Genomic DNA, 20,342 nt, shown 5'->3' with positions numbered 1-20,342 from the left:
CGGACAGGGCAGAGCTGCGGACTCGTCCCCAGTTCTCTCCCTAAGGTGGTGTCAGTGTTTTACCTGAACCAGCTTATTGTGGTGCCTTGCACCTACTAGGGACTTGGAGGACTCCAAGTTGCTAGATGTTGTCAGGGCCCTGAAAATATGTTCCAGGACGGCTGGAGTCAGGAAAACTGACTTGCTGTTATCCTGTATGCACCCAACAAACTGGGTGCTCTTGCTTCTAAGCAGACTATTGCTAGTTGGATGTGTAATACAATTCAGCTTGCACATTCTGTGGCAGGCCTGCCACAGCCAAAATATGTAAATGCCCATTCCACAAGGAAGGTGGGCTCATCTTGGGCGGCTGCCCGAGGGGTCTCGGCTTTACAACTTTGCCGAGCAGCTACTTGGTCAGGGGCAAACACGTTTGCTAAATTCTACAAATTTGATACCCTGGCTAAGGAGGACCTGGAGTTCTCTCATTCGGTGCTGCAGAGTCATCCGCACTCTCCCGCCCGTTTGGGAGCTTTGGTATAATCCCCATGGTCCTTTCAGGAACCCCAGCATCCACTAGGACGATAGAGAAAATAAGAATTTACTTACCGATAATTCTATTTCTCGGAGTCCGTAGTGGATGCTGGGCGCCCATCCCAAGTGCGGATTATCTGCAATACTTGTACATAGTTACAAAAATCGGGTTATTATTGTTGTGAGCCATCTTTTCAGAGGCTCCGCTGTTATCATACTGTTAACTGGGTTTAGATCACAAGTTGTACGGTGTGATTGGTGTGGCTGGTATGAGTCTTACCCGGGATTCAAAATTCCTCCCTTATTGTGTACGCTCGTCCGGGCACAGTACCTAACTGGCTTGGAGGAGGGTCATAGGGGGAGGAGCCAGTGCACACCACCTGATCGGAAAGCTTTACTTTTGTGCCCTGTCTCCTGCGGAGCCGCTATTCCCCATGGTCCTTTCAGGAACCCCAGCATCCACTACGGACTCTGAGAAATAGAATTATCGGTAAGTAAATTCTTATTTTTTACAAACATCGCTCTTAGATTTGCTGGACTCTTGCACTGGGATTGTGATTGAGCGGGCACATAGGTTGGGTCCTCCCCGCACTGCACCTAACAGTCGCCCACGTGTTGTGAGTTTCAAGTGCCTCAGCTTTGTGCATAAGGAATTTATATGGACACTGTCCCGGGGTCACAGGGACTTGCAGTGGGAGGGTTCCCGCATCTCCATATTTCAGGATTACTCGTCTGAAGTGTCCAGAGCGAGGAGAGAATTTTCCCCTCTTTGTACCAGGCTAGCCAAAGCAAATAGGAAATTTGCACTACTGTTCCCAGCACGCCTCCGCTTATTTGACGGTTCTTCTTTCAAGGACTTCTCCACTCTGACGGATGCGGAAGGATACCTCCTGGAGTCCTCTGGGGAGGATCCGTATGCTGCTTGCTCTCATACCCATGATTTATAGTTCTTGCACTGCAAATATTTGTTGACAGTTAATCCCTCCTGTTGTCATTCTCAATGCTAACTATTTTTTGTCTCTCATTTATGTCTGATTAAGGTTAAAGCTGCTATATTATGTTTTTCAAATTCCTTATGGGCCTACTTACCGTTTTATCTACCCCTCTGTAAAATACTACAGCTGGCCCTGTTGCAATCTCTGCTGTTAGAGGTACTTTACTCATTACGTTAATGGGTGTTGTATCAATCAGCTCACCATACTATAGGCATCGCGCCCATGTATTAAATCACTGCACTGCTGCTAGCTTGCAGTATACTGCTGCTTTAGGATGGTCCACTTTATTGTTTTCACTGTATTATTTTCTTTTATAGCCGGGGGATGCCCAGTGCACCCCATATTGTTACTATTCTGATTTGTACACGGAATAGTTGCTATGTACAACTTTGATACCGGTTGTTGTTATACACCTATGGTGTAGGAATGTGTGTTCGTTTCTGGTCCTGCATTCCTATATGGTTTTTGTGTTTGTACTTGTTTACCCCCCTTCACCCCTCCTTCCTTCTTTCTTCCCTCTTCCCCTATCTACAGTGTCCTGTATGGTGCATCTCCATGGTATCTCATTTCGATCTTACTCTTATTTCAAATAGACTAAGTGTTTCAGACAGACATGCCCGTCTTCCCATTAAGTCATTATGACGAGTTTAAAATTAGGCACATTTAATGTCGGGTGCTTCCATTCCCCCATCAAACGAAAGAAGATTTTATATACCTAAACAAGCTGCATTTAGATGTGGTTTACTTGCAAGAAACACACCTGCTCCCCCCTGAGGTTGAAAAGTTAAATGCATTACGTTGGAAAGTATGGGTTTCGGCACCCTATTCCTCCAAGGCTAGGGGTGTTGTTATTTTAGTTAGACAAGCTATTGCCACTACCTTACATTCCTCCAGCACTGATCCTCAAGGCAGATATGCTATTGCTGATGTAACGTTAGACCAGACCAGATTGATTTTTTGCAACATATATGCCCCTAATGTGTATTCCAGTGTTTTATTTTTACGTATAATCACTAAACTACATGCCTTTGGTACTGCCCCGCTACTGCTAGGAGGGGATTTTAATATTGTATCTTCTCACATGCTTGATAGATCCACATCCCGATTGACTCAGAAACAAGCCCCAAAAATAGGTATCCCATACATTCAACAACATTTACATGTGATAGATGCCTGGAGGGCGTCTCATCCTGTGGAAAGAGACTATACCTGTCTCTCAGCAGCACATGGTTCCCTTTCCAGGCTAGATTATTTGTTAATTTCTGAGTCCCTCTTTACTAGGATTATTGAAACATCTATTGAACCTATCTGTCTTTCAGATCACACAGTCACATGGCTCAGTTTCTCTTTGCAGCACGACAGGGGTCCTTACAGGCAATGGAGATTCCCATCACATTTAGCTAACTCAGCAACCTTCCGCTCTGCTTTAGAAGCTTCCTGGAACAATTATAAATGTAACAATGGGGATTGTGAACTAGACTCTCCCCTACTATTTTGGCAAGCATTCAAACCTGTCATAAGTGGAGATATTTTTTCTTTTTGTGCACATAGAGAAAAATCTCAGCGTGCGGTTTATATTGAGCTGCAAACCGCTCTGTCGGATGCATATCATATGTTTCTTACCGCTCCAACTTCTGCTCATTAAGATAAATATCTCTCAAGTAAAATAGCGTTTGACACTATGCTTTCAGAATGTGAATCTAAATACTCTTTTTACTCCAGTTGTAAATTCCATCGTTACAGTAATCGATCTAACGAAATGCTGTCCAGTTTACTACGAGGGCAACGGCCTCCTACGGTTGTTAAAGCCTTGCGGACAACCGAGGGAGACCTGGTTAGGAAGGGGAAGGAGATTTCTGCTGTCCTTCATTCTTTTTACACGGCATTATATGATTTTTGGAAGGACGTCACATTACCTCCTATCTCCTCTGTCTAGGTGGATTCTTTAATCGCACCCATTACCATTGAAGAACTTAGACAGGCTATAAGTCATCTTAAGACGGGGAAAGCCCCTGGCCCCGATGGTCTCTCCAACGATTTTTATAAAATCCTAGGCCCTAAATTAGAGGACTCCCTACTTCTGGTTTTTAACTCCCTTCTTTCTGCAGCTATGCCACCTCTTTATTTCAATACTGCTTTGCTGACAGTTTTGAGTAAACCGGGCAGAGACTCAGAACTCCCTGGCTCTTATAGACCTATATCGCTTTTAAATACTGACTATAAGTTATTTTCCAAAATTTTAGCGGATAGACTTAAACTTATTTTGCCATTTATCATTCATGACGACCAGTCTGGGTTTATTGCTGGTCGCCATTCAGTTGTTAATGTCCGTAAGGTCCTTGCCACTATGCAATGGTTGGAGTCGTCTGGGGCGCGGGATCACTGTGCAATCCTTTCTCTTGATGCCGAGAAGGCCTTTGACCTTGTGTCTTGGAAACATCTATTTGATGTCATGGGTAGGTTCGGTGTCCCAGACGGCTTCATCTCAGTTTTAAAACGCCTCTATCACAACTCCTCATCACACATTTTAAGCAATAATTATCTTTCACCACCTTTCCCAATCTTGCAGGGCACGAGACAGGGCTGCCCTCTTTCCCCCCTATTATTTGCAATGGCATTGGAACCTTCTGCAATAGCTCTACGGAATTCTCAGGATTTCCAAGGTATTATGGTCCGCAATACGGAAGTAAAGCTTAGTCTATTTGCGGACGATATGCTGCTTTTCTTGTCCAACCCGTCGCAATCTATTACTGCTGTTATGCGCATTATAGATAAATTTAGCTCATTTGCTGGCTTTCGGGTAAATTAATCTAAATCCAGATTGTTACCCCTTTCGTCAAATGATTTATTTTTTTGCCTCTCATCCGTTTTTATCTCAATTTACAATTTGCCAGGCCTCCCTGAAGTATTTAGGGGTTCTCATCCCAAGACAACTTTCTCTGCTCTACTCAGTTAATTTTAAACCAATTTTGCTCTCTATTCAAAAATCTATAACTAATTGGATGAGGTTACCATTATCTATGTCAGGCAGGATAACTGTTATTAAAAGTATCCTTTTCCCAAAACTTTCTTATCTCCTGCAAATGCTCCCTTTGATGCTGTCTATTAAGGATGCCTCCTCCCTTAGAAAACTGTTTTCCACTTTTATTTGGAATGAGAAGAAGGCACGCATATCCTACATGAAATTGATATTACCTAAGTCTCTGGGGGGCTTTAGTCTTCCAGATGTGACGGTTTTCTCACAGGCTGCTCTATTTAGACATGTTATAGATTGGTTTCTCCAACTACACCTTAGAATAGGCCCTATTCCATCCCTACTCACCCAGCACACTCATACATATCCCTTTGAAACAACTTCCCCCGGGCATACTCTCAAATATTCTTTTCACATACACTTATAAGGCTTGGCGCACTATCAACAATAAACTAAGCAGAAATTTCACATACTCCCCATATATCACGTTTTGGGGTAACCCGGCCTTCCCCTCTGGTTTGGATAATTTTACTTATGTACAATGGAGAGACAGAGGTATATCTGCTATTAAAGATGTGTTCGATCCTGGAGGCAAAGTGTGCCCATTTGCTTATTTTCAGGAAACGGAGCAGATTGGCCATAAATGCTTTTTCATGCATCTTCAAATTAGACATTTCATCCAAACTAGACCTAAAGCCCTGGAGTAGGGAAGTGATGTAGATCAAATAATGGCTGTTATGTCCTTTATATCATCTAAACCATTCAAATTGAGGTATCTGTATCCTTACCTAATTGCGCCCACTGCTCATAAAGCTTGGGCACGCTCAGTGGATTCATGGTCCGCTGACATACCTTTGATTCAGTCTCAAGAGGACTTATTTTCCCCGATAGCGACCTCCATAAAATGTTTTACCTCAGCAGCTTTACAAGAGGTGCATCTTAAAGTAGTAAATAGAGCCTTCATTTCCCAATCCCAGAGGAAATATATGTTCTCAGTGATTTTATGTTCCGAAATGTGTCCATGTGATGCTCTTCTCTGCCTCCCTCCCCTAGCACTTTCTTTTTGTCTACGTGTATTCTCTCATCCTTGTTGTGCTACCCTCTGCCATCCCCACCCCTTCCTCCTCCCCACCTTTGTATTGTTACAAATTTTGTTATCTGACTGTTCTCTTTGTTTGTATTCAGATTGTATTCCTAAATTTTTTTTTGAGTGTATAGAGACATGATGTAATGGGTTACCGTAATTTTCATATTGGAACCCGTGGTCTCGACTATCGCTTATTATGACTGTTGAATTTTTCTACATCTTATTTTTCATATGTGCCTGTTTACATGATGAACTTGCTGTTGTCTTACATCTTTGTCTCCTCCTCATGCACTTAATAAAAATTGTTTATACAAAAAAAACCCACTATCATATCTGTAGGAGACATGTCTCTTGGTGCGAGGAACGCACGTATCCGCCTGCAGAGTTTCACTTGGGACGTTTCCTGGAAGCTGATGTGGATAAGAGCTTACGCCTGGGTTCCATTGAGGTCCAGATTTAAGCCCTCTCAATTTTCTTCCGGAATAAATTGGCGGTGATGCCAATAGTTCAGACCTTCTTGCAGGGGTTGCTTCACAGTCAACCCCCTTTTGTGCCGCCCATGGCACCCTGGGATTTGAATGTCGTGTTGGTATTTCTACAGTCCTCCTGGTTTGAACCTCCGATAACAGTAGAAGACAAGTACCTCACGTAGAAGACGGTGATGTTATTGGCCCTGGCTTTTGCTAGACGTGTCTCAGAATTCTGGGCCTTATCGTGTAAAAGCCCCTACTTGGTTGAGGACAGAGCATAGCTCAGGACTAGGCAGCAGTTTCTGCCAAAGGTTGTCTCTGCGTTCCACTTGAATCAACCTATTGTGGTTCCGTCAAGTTCTGACGTTTCTGCTCCTCCAGAGGCATTGGATGCTGTGCGAGTCTTGAAGATCTATGTCAAGCGAACGGCTCGAATCAGGCAGACTGATTCCTTGTTCGTGCAGTATGATGCGCAAAAAAGGGTTGCCCTACTTCGAAGCAGTCCATTGTTCGTTGGCTAAAACTTACTGTCCAATAGACCTATGTGTCTGCAGCATTACCTGTTCCTAAGTCTCTGAAGGCCCACTCTACTAGATTGGTGGATTCTCCTTGGGCGGCTTCCCGTGGAGTATCGGTCTTGCAACTATGCCGAGCTGCTCCCTGGTCGGGGAAGAACACTCTGGTAAAGTTTTAAAGGTTTGATACCCTGGCCAAAGAATATTCCCAGTTTGGGCAGGCGGTGCTGCAGACATCTCCGCACATTGCTGCCCGTTCTGGAAGCTTTGGAACGTCCCCATCGTACTAAATTACCCCAGTATCCCTTATGTATGCTAGAGAAAATAGGATTTTAATTCCCTACCGGTTAATTTCTAGTAGTCCATAAGGGATATTGGGCGCCCGCCTCAGTGCATTGACTTTTCTGCAGGTTCTCTTTATATGGTTGCCTGTCCAGCTGTTGCTGTTTTGTTGCCAGCCATTACTGGTCGTTTTATGTTGGTGGTGTGTAAATCCCACCACTCTTTGTTATGTTCCTTCTCTCAAGTACTGTATGTAATTTCTCCTTCGGTCACTGTTTTACTTATAACTTCCTGTTGGTGGGGGCATATAGGGGAGGAGCCAGCACACCCAGTTTAAGAAATGTTAAGTGCACCAGCTCCTTTGGACCACATCTATACCCCATCATACTAGATTCCGCGAATATACCTTATGGACTACGAGTAATGGATTTACCGGTAGTAAATTGTTTTTGCCATGTTTTTTAAGACTGATGACAAAAGGAGGGAGCAATGCATATTAAGCTTTTATCTTTTTTTTTCTTTTTCCCCCATTTCCCATAGTCACATAGTGATAGTAATATAACCTTTACACATCTAACAGGAGCAAGCATTCATATCTGATCTATTAATAAACACAGTAGTAGTCCTCATATTTAATATATTTCCAAGTTTCGCTTAGGCTACTGAACAAAATGAACAGTAGTGTTAGTAGTAGTTTATTTCAAACTATGCTCTGAAATGGGAAGGCAATCACGAGACCGCCTGTCAGGATCCCGGCGGTCACAATGCAAACGCCGGAATCCTGACTGGCGGTGAAATGCTGCTGCTGGAATCCCGTCACCACATGTTTGTGTCCCTCTATGGGTGTCCACAACACACTCATAGATGGAGAATAAATCCTGTGGCGAGCGCAGCGATCCACCGTTTGGCAAGTGCAGTGAGACCCCTGCCAGCTACTGTTGGCTGGGATCCTGCTGTTGGGATTATGACAGCCAGGGTCCTGGCTGCTGGTATAAGGTATGTATTACCTTGAAATAATGGGTAGCACAATGGCACAATAATTAGCTTGCTGTCTCACAGCACTGAGTTTTTGGGTTATTTTCCCACAGAGGTCATATTTTTGCGAAGTTTGCATTTTCTCCCTGTGTTTTGCTTGGGATCCCTCTTGCTCTTCCCACAATCCCAAGAAAACCACAGCATACTGGTAGGTTAATTTGGCTACTAGAAAATGTATACATTAGTGTATTGACAGAGACTGATGTGAATATTCTCTGGAAAGTGCTCCAAGATATGTGTGTGTTATTTATACCTTTATTTATATTGCATTTTTCTCTTTAAGGTTCATTATGGCTGAGCTTATTCAAACAGAAAAGACCTATGTCCGAGATCTGCGGGAATGCATGGATGTAAGTTACATAATACTAAATGGAATCTTTACACACAATTTTATATTATGCATGCGCACACCACACTTTTTTTTTTTTTTTTTTTATCCGTTAGACTTCACTATGTCAATGAAAAGTCTGAATGTGTAGTCACTAGTGATATTTGCTTGAATGCTAATGAAATGTCAATTGCTATGGGTGAGTTCGATCAAGGATTCATATAGTCTGTGCAGTGGGGTGAATGAGAATAGCGGTCAGTTTTCATAATTTAAGAAGTAGAGAAAAAGTTGAAAACCGAGCTAGACAGGTTTGTAGGTTCTTATGATCATTAATTATAGTGGTTTGTAAGAACGCTTTGTTCCACGTATTCCTCCACTTTCCTAATGCCAGTTTCACAGTCAGCAGATCCTGATGCCCAATCTAGTAGTAATCATTTTCTTCTTTTGTGGTGATAAATCCTCAAGCATGTCTCTTATAAAATTTATTGCATTGGAAAGTACACCACCAATAAATGAGACATTCACCTCCAAAAGTACAGAGATTCAGATGTTTTAGCACTAGGCACAAAAAGTATTGAAGAAAGCTGGGGTTGCTTAAGGTGACAATTTGTGAGGATTAGCACTTTGTTTTGGAGCCATCACCAAAGTGTTAAAGGGGGTACTCACGGAGCGATCGCTGCTTAAAATTTTAAGCATTATCACTCCGTGTGTAGCGCCTACAGCGATATGGATGCGCAGCCCCGCGCATCGCTATCGCTGCTGCTAGATTGGCCTGCATGCAGGCCAATCTAGCGGGTCGCTCACTTCACCCGCGGTTCGCTCACTTCACCCGCGGTTCGCTCAGCACACATCTCTCCTGCATCGGCCAGTCAGTACTGGCCTTCATTCTGATGATTGCTAGAATAATTAAAGCAACAGATTAATCTAAGTGGCATTATGACCTGTAATGGAAACATTGTCTGTGTTTGTTTGAACTAGAGATGTGCATTTTCAGATTTGCTGAGGTCCTTTCTCATAACTAGTACAAGTTGACTCTTCTGGATTTATCTTATTAGCTATAAAAAAAACATGTGAAAGTCGATAGCCAATAAAGTAAATTCGTACCTGTACATCTCTAGTTTGAACTCCCAATTCCTGGTGGTCAGTGGAGACTACTGTTCCTGATCGGGCTTTTAACACAAGGTTATCGATGACAAATAGCACGTGATTGAGTAAAGACACAGAGTCTGATTTGTAAAGTAAAATCTATGCAGACAGCAGTTAATTAAAGAATGATATGTTACATACTGTATATTTATAAGCAAATAAAGGTTATCAAAAGATATACTCTGCTTTTGTTACACTTCAAAGCAGTTCAAAGTTAAATCAGCTTCTAAACACAGTGTGGGGGTTATTCCAGGGAGCTTCTCCCCTTTTCTGGGCTTGGTTAATCAAAGATATTGCGTACTCACGGTCAAGGCTGGTCTGTGGTCTTGCAAGCCATTTTTGTCCCCTAGAGACAGTCTGTTACCTCCCATTTAATGTATCCAAATGTATTAGTGCTTATTAGCAATAGGGGGCAGCAATGCCTAAATTACAGTTATTGTCAAAGGGTTATATAATACCTGGCATTATTTGCATATTACTAAATGACCATTGTTCTTGTACTTGAGAACATGTGTGGACAGCAACTTTAACAAATATGTTTGGTTAGTACTGTATTAATACATTGTAGGTATCATTAGACAAAGGCACATAGGGGCTAATTCAGTATGAGTTTAAACGCACACCTACAATTCTTTTTACTCTGACACGCCCAGCACAGAGCAAGTCTGCCCCCCCCCCCCCCACCACCACCACCACAATACATGCGAGCGCTTTGCAGAGGCGTTCACACATGTTAGATGACATCACATATCAATGTGTGCGCACGCATAGTGCGGCTTTTGCGCGTGCGCACACTGCAGAGGACTTCAGCATGCGAGCGCTGTCAGAGCAGCGTTCCGTGCTGAATTAGGCCCATAATCTTGAATGTAGACTGCAGATGCCTTCATCCTGTCTGTTCTGTTCTGGCAATACCCTAGACTCCAACCTTCAGTTGCTCACTCTGGGAACTTGAAGTCACTGGCAAGATAAACATCCTAGAACAGCTCTACATTTTCTAAAGGAAAAAATAAAAATTTCCAAGTCATTATCTACAGTGCATTGATGGGATCTGGCTGGGATTCCGGCAGCTGAAATACTGATGCCAGAATCCCAACACTGCTCATTATGCCGATTTAGGATCGCAATCCCAACGCCGTAAGTCGATGGGGGAGGGGCTAGGAGGTTTAGGCACTGAGAAAAGGTCAGTATACTTGACTTGCCCATGTCTGGTTTCTCACCATCGGGTTGCCACGGTCGGAATTCTGACTGCTGGCATCCCGACTGCCAGCATTTCAGACCCAACCCGTGCATTGATATGTTGGACCATGTAGGAAATGGTGATTCAATATTTCTCTGACGTCCTAGTGGATGCTGGGAACTCCGTAAGGACCATGGGGGGATAGCTGCTCCGCAGGAGACTGGGCACAACTAAAGAAAGCTTTAGGACTACCTGGTGTGCACTGGCTCCTCCCTCTATGACCCTCCTCCAGACCTCAGTTAGAATCTTGTGCCCGGCTGAGCTGGATGCACACTAGGGGCTCTCCTGAGCTCCTAGAAAAGAAAGTATATTTTAGGTTTTTTATTTTCAGTGAGATCTGCTGGCAACAGACTCACTGCTATGAGGGACTAAGGGGAGAAGAAGCGAAACTACCTGCTTGCAGCTAGCTTGGGCTTCTTAGGCTACTGGACACCATTAGCTCCAGAGGGATCGAACACAGGGCCCGACCTCGATCGTCCGGTCCCGGAGCCGCGCCGCCGTCCCCCTTACAGAGCCAGAAGCAAGAAGACGGTCCTGGAAATCGGCGGCAGAAGACTTCGGTCTTCACCAAGGTAGCGCACAGCACTGCAGCTGTGCGCCATTGCTCCTCATGCACACCTCACACTCCGGTCACTGATGGGTGCAGGGCGCTGGGGGGAGCGCCCTGAACAGCAATATTAAACACCTTGGCTGGCAAATCTACACAATATATAGTCCTGGAGGCTATATATGTGTAAAATACCTCTGCCAGAGATCCATAAAAAAGCGGGAGAAGTCCGCCGAAAAAGGGGCGGGGCTATCTCCCTCAGCACACTGGCGCCATCTTCTCTTCACAGTGCAGCTGGAAGACAGCTCCCCAGGCTCTCCCCTGTAGTTTTCAGGCTCTAAGGGTTAAAAAGAGAGGGGGGGCACTAAATTTAGGCGCAATATTGTGTATACAAGCAGCTATTGGGAAAAATCACTCAGTTATAGTGTTAATCCCTGCATTATATAGCGCTCTGGTGTGTGCTGGCATACTCTCTCTCTGTCTCCCCAAAGGACTTTGTGGGGTCCTGTCCTCAGTCAGAGCATTCCCTGTGTGTGTGTGGTGTGTCGGTACGGCTGTGTCGACATGTTTGATGAGGAAGGTTACGTGGAGGCGGAGCAGATGCCGATTAATGTGATGTCGCCCACTGTGGGGCCGACACCAGAGTGGATGGATAGGTGGAAGGTATTAACCGACAGTGTCAACTCCTTACATAAAAGGCTGGATGACGTAACAGCTGTGGGACAGCCGGCTTCTCAGCCCGCGCCTGCCCAGGCGTCTCAAAGGCAATCAGGGGCTCAAAAGCACCCGCTACCTCAGATGGCAGACACAGATGTCGACACGGAGTCTGACTCCAGTGTCGATGAGGTTGAGACATATACACAATCCACTAGGAACATCCGTTACATGATCTCGGCAATGAAAAATGTGTTACACATTTCTGACATTAACCCAAGTACCACTAAAAAAGGGTTTTATGTTTGGGGAGAAAAAGCAGCCAGTGTTTTGTTCCCCCATCAGATGAGTGAATGAAGTGTGTGAAGAAGTGTGGGTTCCCCCGATAAGAAACTGGTAATTTCTAAAAAGTTACTGATGGCGTACCCGTTCCCACCAGAGGACAGGTCACGTTGGGAGATATCCCCTAGGGTGGATAAGGCGCTCACACGTTTGTCAAAAAAGGTGGCACTGCCGTCTTAGGATACGGCCACTTTGAAGGTGCCTGCTGATAAAAAGCATGAGTCTATCCTGAAGTCTGTATTTACACACTCAGGTACTATACTGAGACCTGCAATTGCCTCAGCATGGATAGTGCTGCTGCAGCGTGGTCTGTTACCCTGTCAGGACAGGGATACTATTTTGCTAACCATAGAGCATATTAAAGACGTCGTCTTATATATGAGGGATGCACAGAGGGATATTTGCCGGCTGGCATCCAGAATTAATACAATGTCCATTCTGCCAGGAGGGTATTAGGGACCCGGCAGTGGACAGGTGATGCTGACTTTAAAAGGCACATGGAGATTCTGCCTTATAAGGGTGAGGAATTGTTTGGGGATGGTCTCTGGGACCTCGTATCCACAGCAACAGCTGGGAAGAAAAATTTTTACCTCAGGTTTCCTCGCAGCCTAAGAAAGCACTGTATTATCAGGTACAGTCCTTTCGGCTTCAGAAAAGCAAGCGGGTCAAAGGCGCTTCCTTTCTGCACAGAGGGAAGAGGGAAAGAGGGAAAAAGCTGCACCAGACAGCCAGTTCCCAGGATCAAAAATCTTCCCCCGCTTCCTCTGAGTCCACCGCATGACGCTGGGGCTCCACAGGTGGAGCCAGGTGCGGTGGGGGCGCGTCTCGGGAACTTCAGCGACCAGTGGGCTCGCTCACAGGTAGATCCCTGGGTTCTGCAAGTAGTATCACAGGGATACAAGCTGGAGTTCGAGGCGACTCCCCCTCGCCGTTACCTCAAATCAGCCTTGCCTGCTGCCCTCGGAGAAAGGGGAGGTAGTACTGGCGGCAATTCACAAGCTGTACTTCCAACAGGTGATAATCAAGGTACCCCTCCTTCAACAAGGCCGGGGTTACTATTCCACAATGTTTGTGGTACCGAAACCAGACGGTTCGGTAAAACCCATTCTAATATTGAAATACTTGAACACTTATATACGAAGGTTCAAGTTCAAAATAGAATCGCTCAGGGCGGTTATTGCAAGCCTGGACGAGGGAGATTACATGGTATCACTGGACATCAAGGATGCTTACCTGCATGTCCCCATTTACCCTCCTCACCAGGAGTACCTCAAAATTGTGGTACAGGACTGTCATTACCAATTCCAGACGTTGCCGTTGGTCTATCCCCGGCACCGAGGGTTTGTACCAAGGTAATGGCCGAAATGATGATACTCCTTCGAAAAAAGGGAGTTATAATTATCCCGTACTTGGACGATCTCCTTATAAAGGCGAGGTCCAGGGAGCAGTTGTTGTTCGGAGTAGCACTATCTAGGGAAGTGCTACAACAGCACGGCTGGATTCTGAATATCCAAAGTCGCAGCTGGGTCCTCCGACGCGTCTACTGTTCCTGGGTATGGTTCTGGACACAGAACAGGAAAAAGTGTTTCTCCCGGAGGAGAAGGCCAAGGAGTTGTCATCTCTAGTCAGAGACCTCCTGTAACAAATACAGGTGTCGGTGCATCAATGCACGCGAGTCCTGGGAAAGATGGTAGCTTCTTACGAAGAAATTCCATTCGGCAGGTTCCATGCAAGGATCTTCCAGTGGGATCTGTTGGACAAGTGGTCCGGGTCGCATCTTTAGATGCATCGGCTGATAACCCTGTCTCCAAAGGCCAGGGTGTCGCTGTGGTGGTGGCTGCAGAGTGCTCATCTTCTAGAGGGCCGCAGTTTCGGCATACAGGACTGGGTCCTGGTGACCACGGATGCCAGCCTTCGAGGCTGGGGGGCAGTCACACAGGGAAGAAACTTCCAAGGACTATGGTCGAGTCAGGAGACTTACCTACACATAAATATTCTGGAACTAAGGGCCATTTACAATGCCCTAAGCCAGGCTCGACCCCTGCTTCAACACCAGCCGGTGCTGATCCAGTCAGACAAAATCACGGCGGTCGCCCATGTAAACCAACAGGGCGGCACAAGAAGCAGGATGGCGAGAAGCCACAAGGATTTTCCGATGGGCGGAAAATCATGTGTTAGCACTGTCAGCAGTGTTCATTCCCGGAGTGGACAACTGGGAAGCAGACTTTCTCACCAGGCACGACCTCCACCTGGGAGAGTGGGGACTTCATCCAGAAGTCTTCTAAATGATTGTACACCATTGGGTAAGGTCACAGGTGGACATGATGGCGTCCCGCCTCAGCAAAAAGCTAAAAAGATATTGCGCCAGGTCAAGGGACCCTCAGGCGATAGCTGTGGACGCTCTGGTAACACCGTGGGTGTACCAGTCGGTGTATGGGTTTCCTCCTCTACCTCTCATACCCAAGGTACTGAGAATAATAAGGAGGAGAGGAGTAAGAACTATACTCGTGGTACCGGATTGGCCAAGGAGAGCTTGGTACCCAGAACTTCAAAAAATGATCTCAGAGGACCCATGGCCTCTGCCGCTCAGACAGGACCTGCTGCAGCAGGGACCCTGTCTGTTCCAAGACTTACCGCGGCTGCGTTTGACGGCATGGCGGTTGAACACCGGATCCTAAAGGAAAAAGGCATTCCGGAGGAAGTCATTCCTACGCTGATTAAGGCTAGGAAAGATGTGATCGCAAAACATTATCACCGCATATGGCGAAAATATGTTGCTTGGTGTGAGGCCGGGAAGGCCCCAACGGAGGAATTTCAACTGGGTCGATTTCTGCACTTCCTACAGTCAGTAGTGACTATGGGCCTAAAATTGGGTTCCATTAAGGTCCAGATTTCGGCTCTGTACATTTTCTTCCGAAAAGAACTGGCTTCACTGCCTGAAGTTCAGATTTTTGTTAAGGGAGTGCTGCATATTCAGCCCCGTTTGTGCCTCCAGTGGCACCGTGGGATCTCAACGTGGTGTTGGATTTCCTGAGGTCGCATTGAGCCACTTAAATCCGTAGAGCTAAAATACCTCACGTGGAAAGTGGTCATGCTGTTGGCCTTGGCGTCGGCCAGGCGTGTATCAGAATTGGCGGCTTTGTCATGCAAAAGCCCTTATCTGACTTTTCATATGGATAGGGCGGAATTGAGGACTCGTTCCCAACTCCTTCCTAAGGTGGTATCAGCTTTGCATGTGAACCAACCTATTGTGGTGCCTGCGGCTACTTGGGACTTGGAGGACTCCAAGTTACTGAACGTAGTCAGGGCCCTGAAAATATGTTTCCAGGACGGCTGGAGTCAGGAAAACTGACTCGCTATTTATCCTGTATGCACCCAACAAGCTGGGTGCTCCTGCTTCTAAGCAGATTGTTGCTCGCTGGATCTGTAGCATGATTCAACTTGCACATTCTGCGGCTGGACTACCGCATCCTAAATCTGTAAAAGCCCATTCCACGAGGAAAGTGGGCTCTTCTTGGGCGGCTGCCCGAGGGGTCTCGGCTTGACAACTTTGCCGAGCTGTTACTTGGTCGGGTTCAAACACTTTTGCAAGAGTCTACAAGTTTGATACCCTGGCTGAGGAGGACCTTGAGTTGCTCATTCGGTGCTGCAGAGTCATCCGCACTCTCCCGCCCGTTTGGGAGCTTTGGTATAATCCCCATGGTCCTTACGGAGTTCCCAGCATCCACCAGGACGTCAGAGAAAATAAGATTTTACTCACCGGTAAATCTATTTCTCGTAGTCCGTAGTGGATGCTGGGCGCCCATCCCAAGTGCGGATTGTCTGCAATACTTGTATATAGTTATTGCCTAACTAAAGGGTTATTGTTATGAGCCATCTGTTAGTGAAGCTCAGTTATATTTCATACTGTTAACTGGGTATAATATCACGAGTTATACGGTGCGATTGGTGTGGCTGGTATGAGTCTTACCCGGGATTCAAAATCCTTCCTTGTTGTGTCAGCTCTTCCGGGCACAGTATCCTAACTGAGGTCTGGAGGAGGGTCATAGAGGGATGAGCCAGTGCACACCAGGTAGTCCTAAAGCTTTCTTTAGTTGTGCCCAGTCCCTGCGGAGCCGCTATCCCCCCATGGTCCTTACGGAGTTCCCAGCATCCACTACGGACTATGAGAAATAGATTTACCGGTGAGTAAAATCTTATTTTCTACTCTCTAAAGAAAGTATGCTTTGTGTTAAAAAATGTTTGCATGAATGCAGTGATAATGAAGTCTTTGCTTAAATTTTGTTTAATTTTGCTTTACATTTCCATGATGCGTTGCAGACATATCTGTGGGAAATGACAAGTGGGGTTGAAGAAATTCCACATGGTATTGTAAATAAAGAACACATTATCTTTGGAAACATGCAGGACATTTATGAGTTTCATAACAAGTGAGTAATACCTACTGTACCTGTGTGACTATTTCACATATTCATAGTTAAGTCACTCTGGAATACAAATAATTAGTAGATGCAAGGTCTGAGTAATCCATTTTTACCTAATACTACAAAATCATATGTAACTTTGGTATATTAGATGCTGTATTGGATAATTAGCAGGTTTTGTTTTTGTTTTTTAAGTTCAGTTCTGATTGCTGCTTGTGTTTGTAAGTGCTGTTTTCGGTTACAGATAAACAAAATTATTATATTTTGTCTGTATCTAGAAATTGTTATGGTGAAACATAATGCCTTGCTTTTCAAAAAAATTGGCATAACATTGAATTAAATTGTTGTGAAACCTGAAAGCAAGTAAACATAATGAATATTTTTATTTTTACAGTGTGTTCCTTAAAGAACTTGAAAAATATGAACAATTACCTGAAGATGTGGGACACTGTTTTGTCACTTGGGTAAATAACCATTTAATTCATAATAATTTGAAAAGTAGTTTAACCACTTAAATTACTATTTCTCTATCATCCACTAGGGGACACTGGAGAACTAGACAGCTGGGGTGTGAATGATGCAGAACGGAGGTGGCACAATGTAATAATTAAAAAAATTATCCACAGCTGGCTCCTTCCCCTTCCACATCCCCATCCATCTAGTATGAAAAATTGTGTTTGGAGGTAGCGGCTGCCTGCAAGGGCAGATGTTCCACAGCCCCCCTCTAACTCATGGCCACATAAACGTGGGTTACCTACCTTTCGTTCTGATGAAGACAGAGGGAGAAATTGGATCCCTTTACTGGGGATTCCCCTTCTTAACAGGGTATTGGACCCCTCATTTTAGCTGTACGGGACATGCTAAAACTCCCTCTAGCGAACGCTGCGTCACAGCAGTCATTTTTCTTCACACAGAACAGACTCAGTGTCACTTTCCCTGATTCTGCAGCATTAGGTGACCTATTTAAGTTACCAAGTGTCAAAAGAGTTCTTGCACACTTTCCCATTTGCTCCTGAAGGCAGGAAAATCTGGGAAGATCCCCCTGCTGTTGACGTATCTGTATCCCACCTATCTAAAAGGGCGGTACTGCCAGCTCCGGGCTCCTTTACTGTAAAGAACACTTTATCTACATTGCAGCGGGTATATCACAAAGACCAGTCATAGCAGTTTGCTGGATGACTCATGCCATTCATATGTGGGCTACTGAAATTCAAGAGGCCCTCTCGGGGAATATGTCCCTGGTCACTACAGTGACTCTCCTGAAGCACATTCAGGACACTGCACATGTCCTGTGTGACTTTCTCAAGGAGATAGGCAATATTAATGCTAGGACATCTGCTATGGCAGTGTCAGTGTGCAGGGCTATGTGGTTGCGTCAGTGGATAGCGGACTCAGAGTCCAACCGCAGTGTTGAGTCTCTTCTCTTTTCTGGGGAATGTCTGTTTGGGGTGGAATTGGATACATGGATTTCTAAAGTTACTATAGTGAAATCCACGTTTCTTCCCTCTGGGGCCCCATCGGTTAGACGTTCCTACCCGGGCCGTCTACTCAGTCCTTACGGTCAAACAGATTTCGATCTAGGGTCAGAGGTGCCTCCAATGCGGCTAGACCTGCAACCACCGGTTCTCAGGAACAGAGCACCAGTTTTGCTTCCACTAAGGCCTCAGCATGACGGAGCCCACCCACCCTGAGGGTATCTCGAGGTGGAAGCTTGGCTGCGTCACTTCAGCCGCATCTGGGAAAGTTCCTGCCAGGATACCTTGGTAAAGGACCTAATTTCTTAGGGCTACAAGCTGGAGTATGACTTTGCTCTTCTCCAGTGATTTTTCAAATCAAGCTTGCCAGCTTTGGAGGATACACGTGTTACGGTGCAACAGGCGATCCTAAAGTTGGTCCAGTCCCAAGTCATTGTTCCAGTACCACTACAACAACAGGGAAAGGGTTACTACTCCAACCTGTTCGTGGTACCGAAACCGGACGATTCGGTAAGACAAATTTCTCTAGCATCCATAAGGGATATTGGGGAGACGTAGTACGATGAGGTATAGATGGGGTCCAAAGGAGCCGGTGCACTTTAAATTTCTTCACTGGTTGTGCTGGCTCCTCCCCTCTATGCCCCCTCCCAATGCAGTTTAGATAAAAATGCCCTCAGGAGAGGATGCACATCTCTGCAGCTCCAGGGAGTTTTCTTCAATTTCTTTTAAACTTTTTTTATTTTTTGCAATGTGCTGTTTGGGCAACAGCATACCTGCACCGTGGGAGTTAGGGGTGGCGGTCACCGGCCTTGCGAGGTGTCAGAGCCGCTTCCTCGCTGCAGGACCACCAGAGTGTTTATTCAATGGAGCACTGCACCTTAGCTGTCGCAATCGGAGCACACCACACACCCCTAACAATAGCTTGAAGGTAACGACAGTGGTCAGTACAAACTGGGGGCCCCACTAGGGGGGTTCCCTGGTTCAAAGTGAGGCTGACATGCAGGGGAGGCATACGGGACCCTCCTGGGGGGGACCCGCCATAGCCCCCTGTGTACACTTGGCTAGCAGTGGCTTAAACTAGCACTTGTGTGATGTCTTTAAGCTAATTTCTCTAACGTCCTAAGTGGATGCTGGGGACTCCGTAAGGACCATGGGGAATAGCGGCTCCGCAGGAGGCTGGGCACATCTAAAGAAAGCTTTAGGACTATGTGGTGTGCACTGGCTCCTCCCCCTATGACCCTCCTCCAAGCCTCAGTTAGATTTCTGTGCCCGAACGAGAAGGGTGCACACTAGGGGCTCTCCTGAGCTTCTTAGTGAAAGTTTTAGTTTAGGTTTTTTATTTTCAGTGAGACCTGCTGGCAACAGGCTCACTGCATCGAGGGACTAAGGGGAGAAGAAGCGAACTCACCTGCGTGCAAAGTGGATTGGGCTTCTTAGGCTACTAAACATTAGCTCCAGAGGGACGATCACAGGCCCAGCTTGGATGGGTCCCAGAGCCGCGCCGCCGGCCCCCTTACAGAGCCAGAAGGCAGAAGAGGTCCGGAAAATCGGCGGCAGAAGACGTCCTGTCTTCAAACAAGGTAGCGCACAGCACTGCAGCCTGTGCGCCATTGCTCTCAGCACACTTCACACTCCGGTCACTGAGGGTGCAGGGCGCTGGGGGGGAGCGCCCTGAGACGCAATAATAAACACCTTGGATGGCAAAAGAATGCATCACATATAGCTCCTGGGCTATATGGATGCATTTAACCCCTGCCAAAATACATAGAAAAACGGGAGATAAGGCCGCCGATAAGGGGGCGGAGCCTATCTCCTCAGCACACTGGCGCCATTTTCCCTCACAGCTCCGTTGGAGGGAAGCTCCCTGTCTCTCCCCTGCAGTCACTACACTACAGAAAGGGTTATAAAAGAGAGGGGGGGCACTAAATTATGCGCAGTATTAAAGATACAGCAGCTATAAGGGGAAAAACACTTATATAAGGTTATCCCTGTATATATATAGCGCTCTAGTGTGTGCTGGCAAACTCTCCCTCTGTCTCCCCAAAGGGCTAGTGGGGTCCTGTCCTCTATAAGAGCATTCCCTGTGTGTGTGCTGTATGTCGGTACATTTGTGTCGACATGTATGAGGAGAAAAATGATGTGGAGACGGAGCAGATTGCCTGTAATAGTGATGTCACCCCCTAGGGGGTCGACACCTGAGTGGATGAACTGTTGGAAGGAATTACATGACAGTGTCAGCTCTGTATAAAAGACAGTGGTTGACATGAGACAGCCGGCTACTCAGCTTGTGCCTGTCCAGACGTCTCATAGGCCGTCAG

At 45.9% G+C, this 20,342-nt stretch overlaps 1 protein-coding gene across 2 annotated transcripts in view; it reads left to right on the top strand.

Annotated features, from left to right (window-relative positions):
• The window catches only part of TRIO (trio Rho guanine nucleotide exchange factor), a 1,426,902-nt gene that overhangs the window by 823,521 nt on the left and 583,039 nt on the right, over nucleotides 1-20,342 (top strand). For both annotated transcript variants that reach the window (XM_063922713.1, XM_063922714.1), the window contains exons 24-26: nucleotides 8,155-8,221; nucleotides 16,446-16,555; nucleotides 16,944-17,013. In XM_063922713.1, coding sequence (XP_063778783.1) covers nucleotides 8,155-8,221; nucleotides 16,446-16,555; nucleotides 16,944-17,013 — 247 coding nt within the window. The remainder of the gene's footprint in view (nucleotides 1-8,154; nucleotides 8,222-16,445; nucleotides 16,556-16,943; nucleotides 17,014-20,342) is intronic.

The sequence above is a fragment of the Pseudophryne corroboree genome, chromosome 5, assembly GCF_028390025.1.
Source record: "Pseudophryne corroboree isolate aPseCor3 chromosome 5, aPseCor3.hap2, whole genome shotgun sequence".
NCBI lineage: Eukaryota > Metazoa > Chordata > Amphibia > Anura > Myobatrachidae > Pseudophryne > Pseudophryne corroboree.
This window is presented reverse-complemented; position numbering and strand designations above follow the sequence as displayed.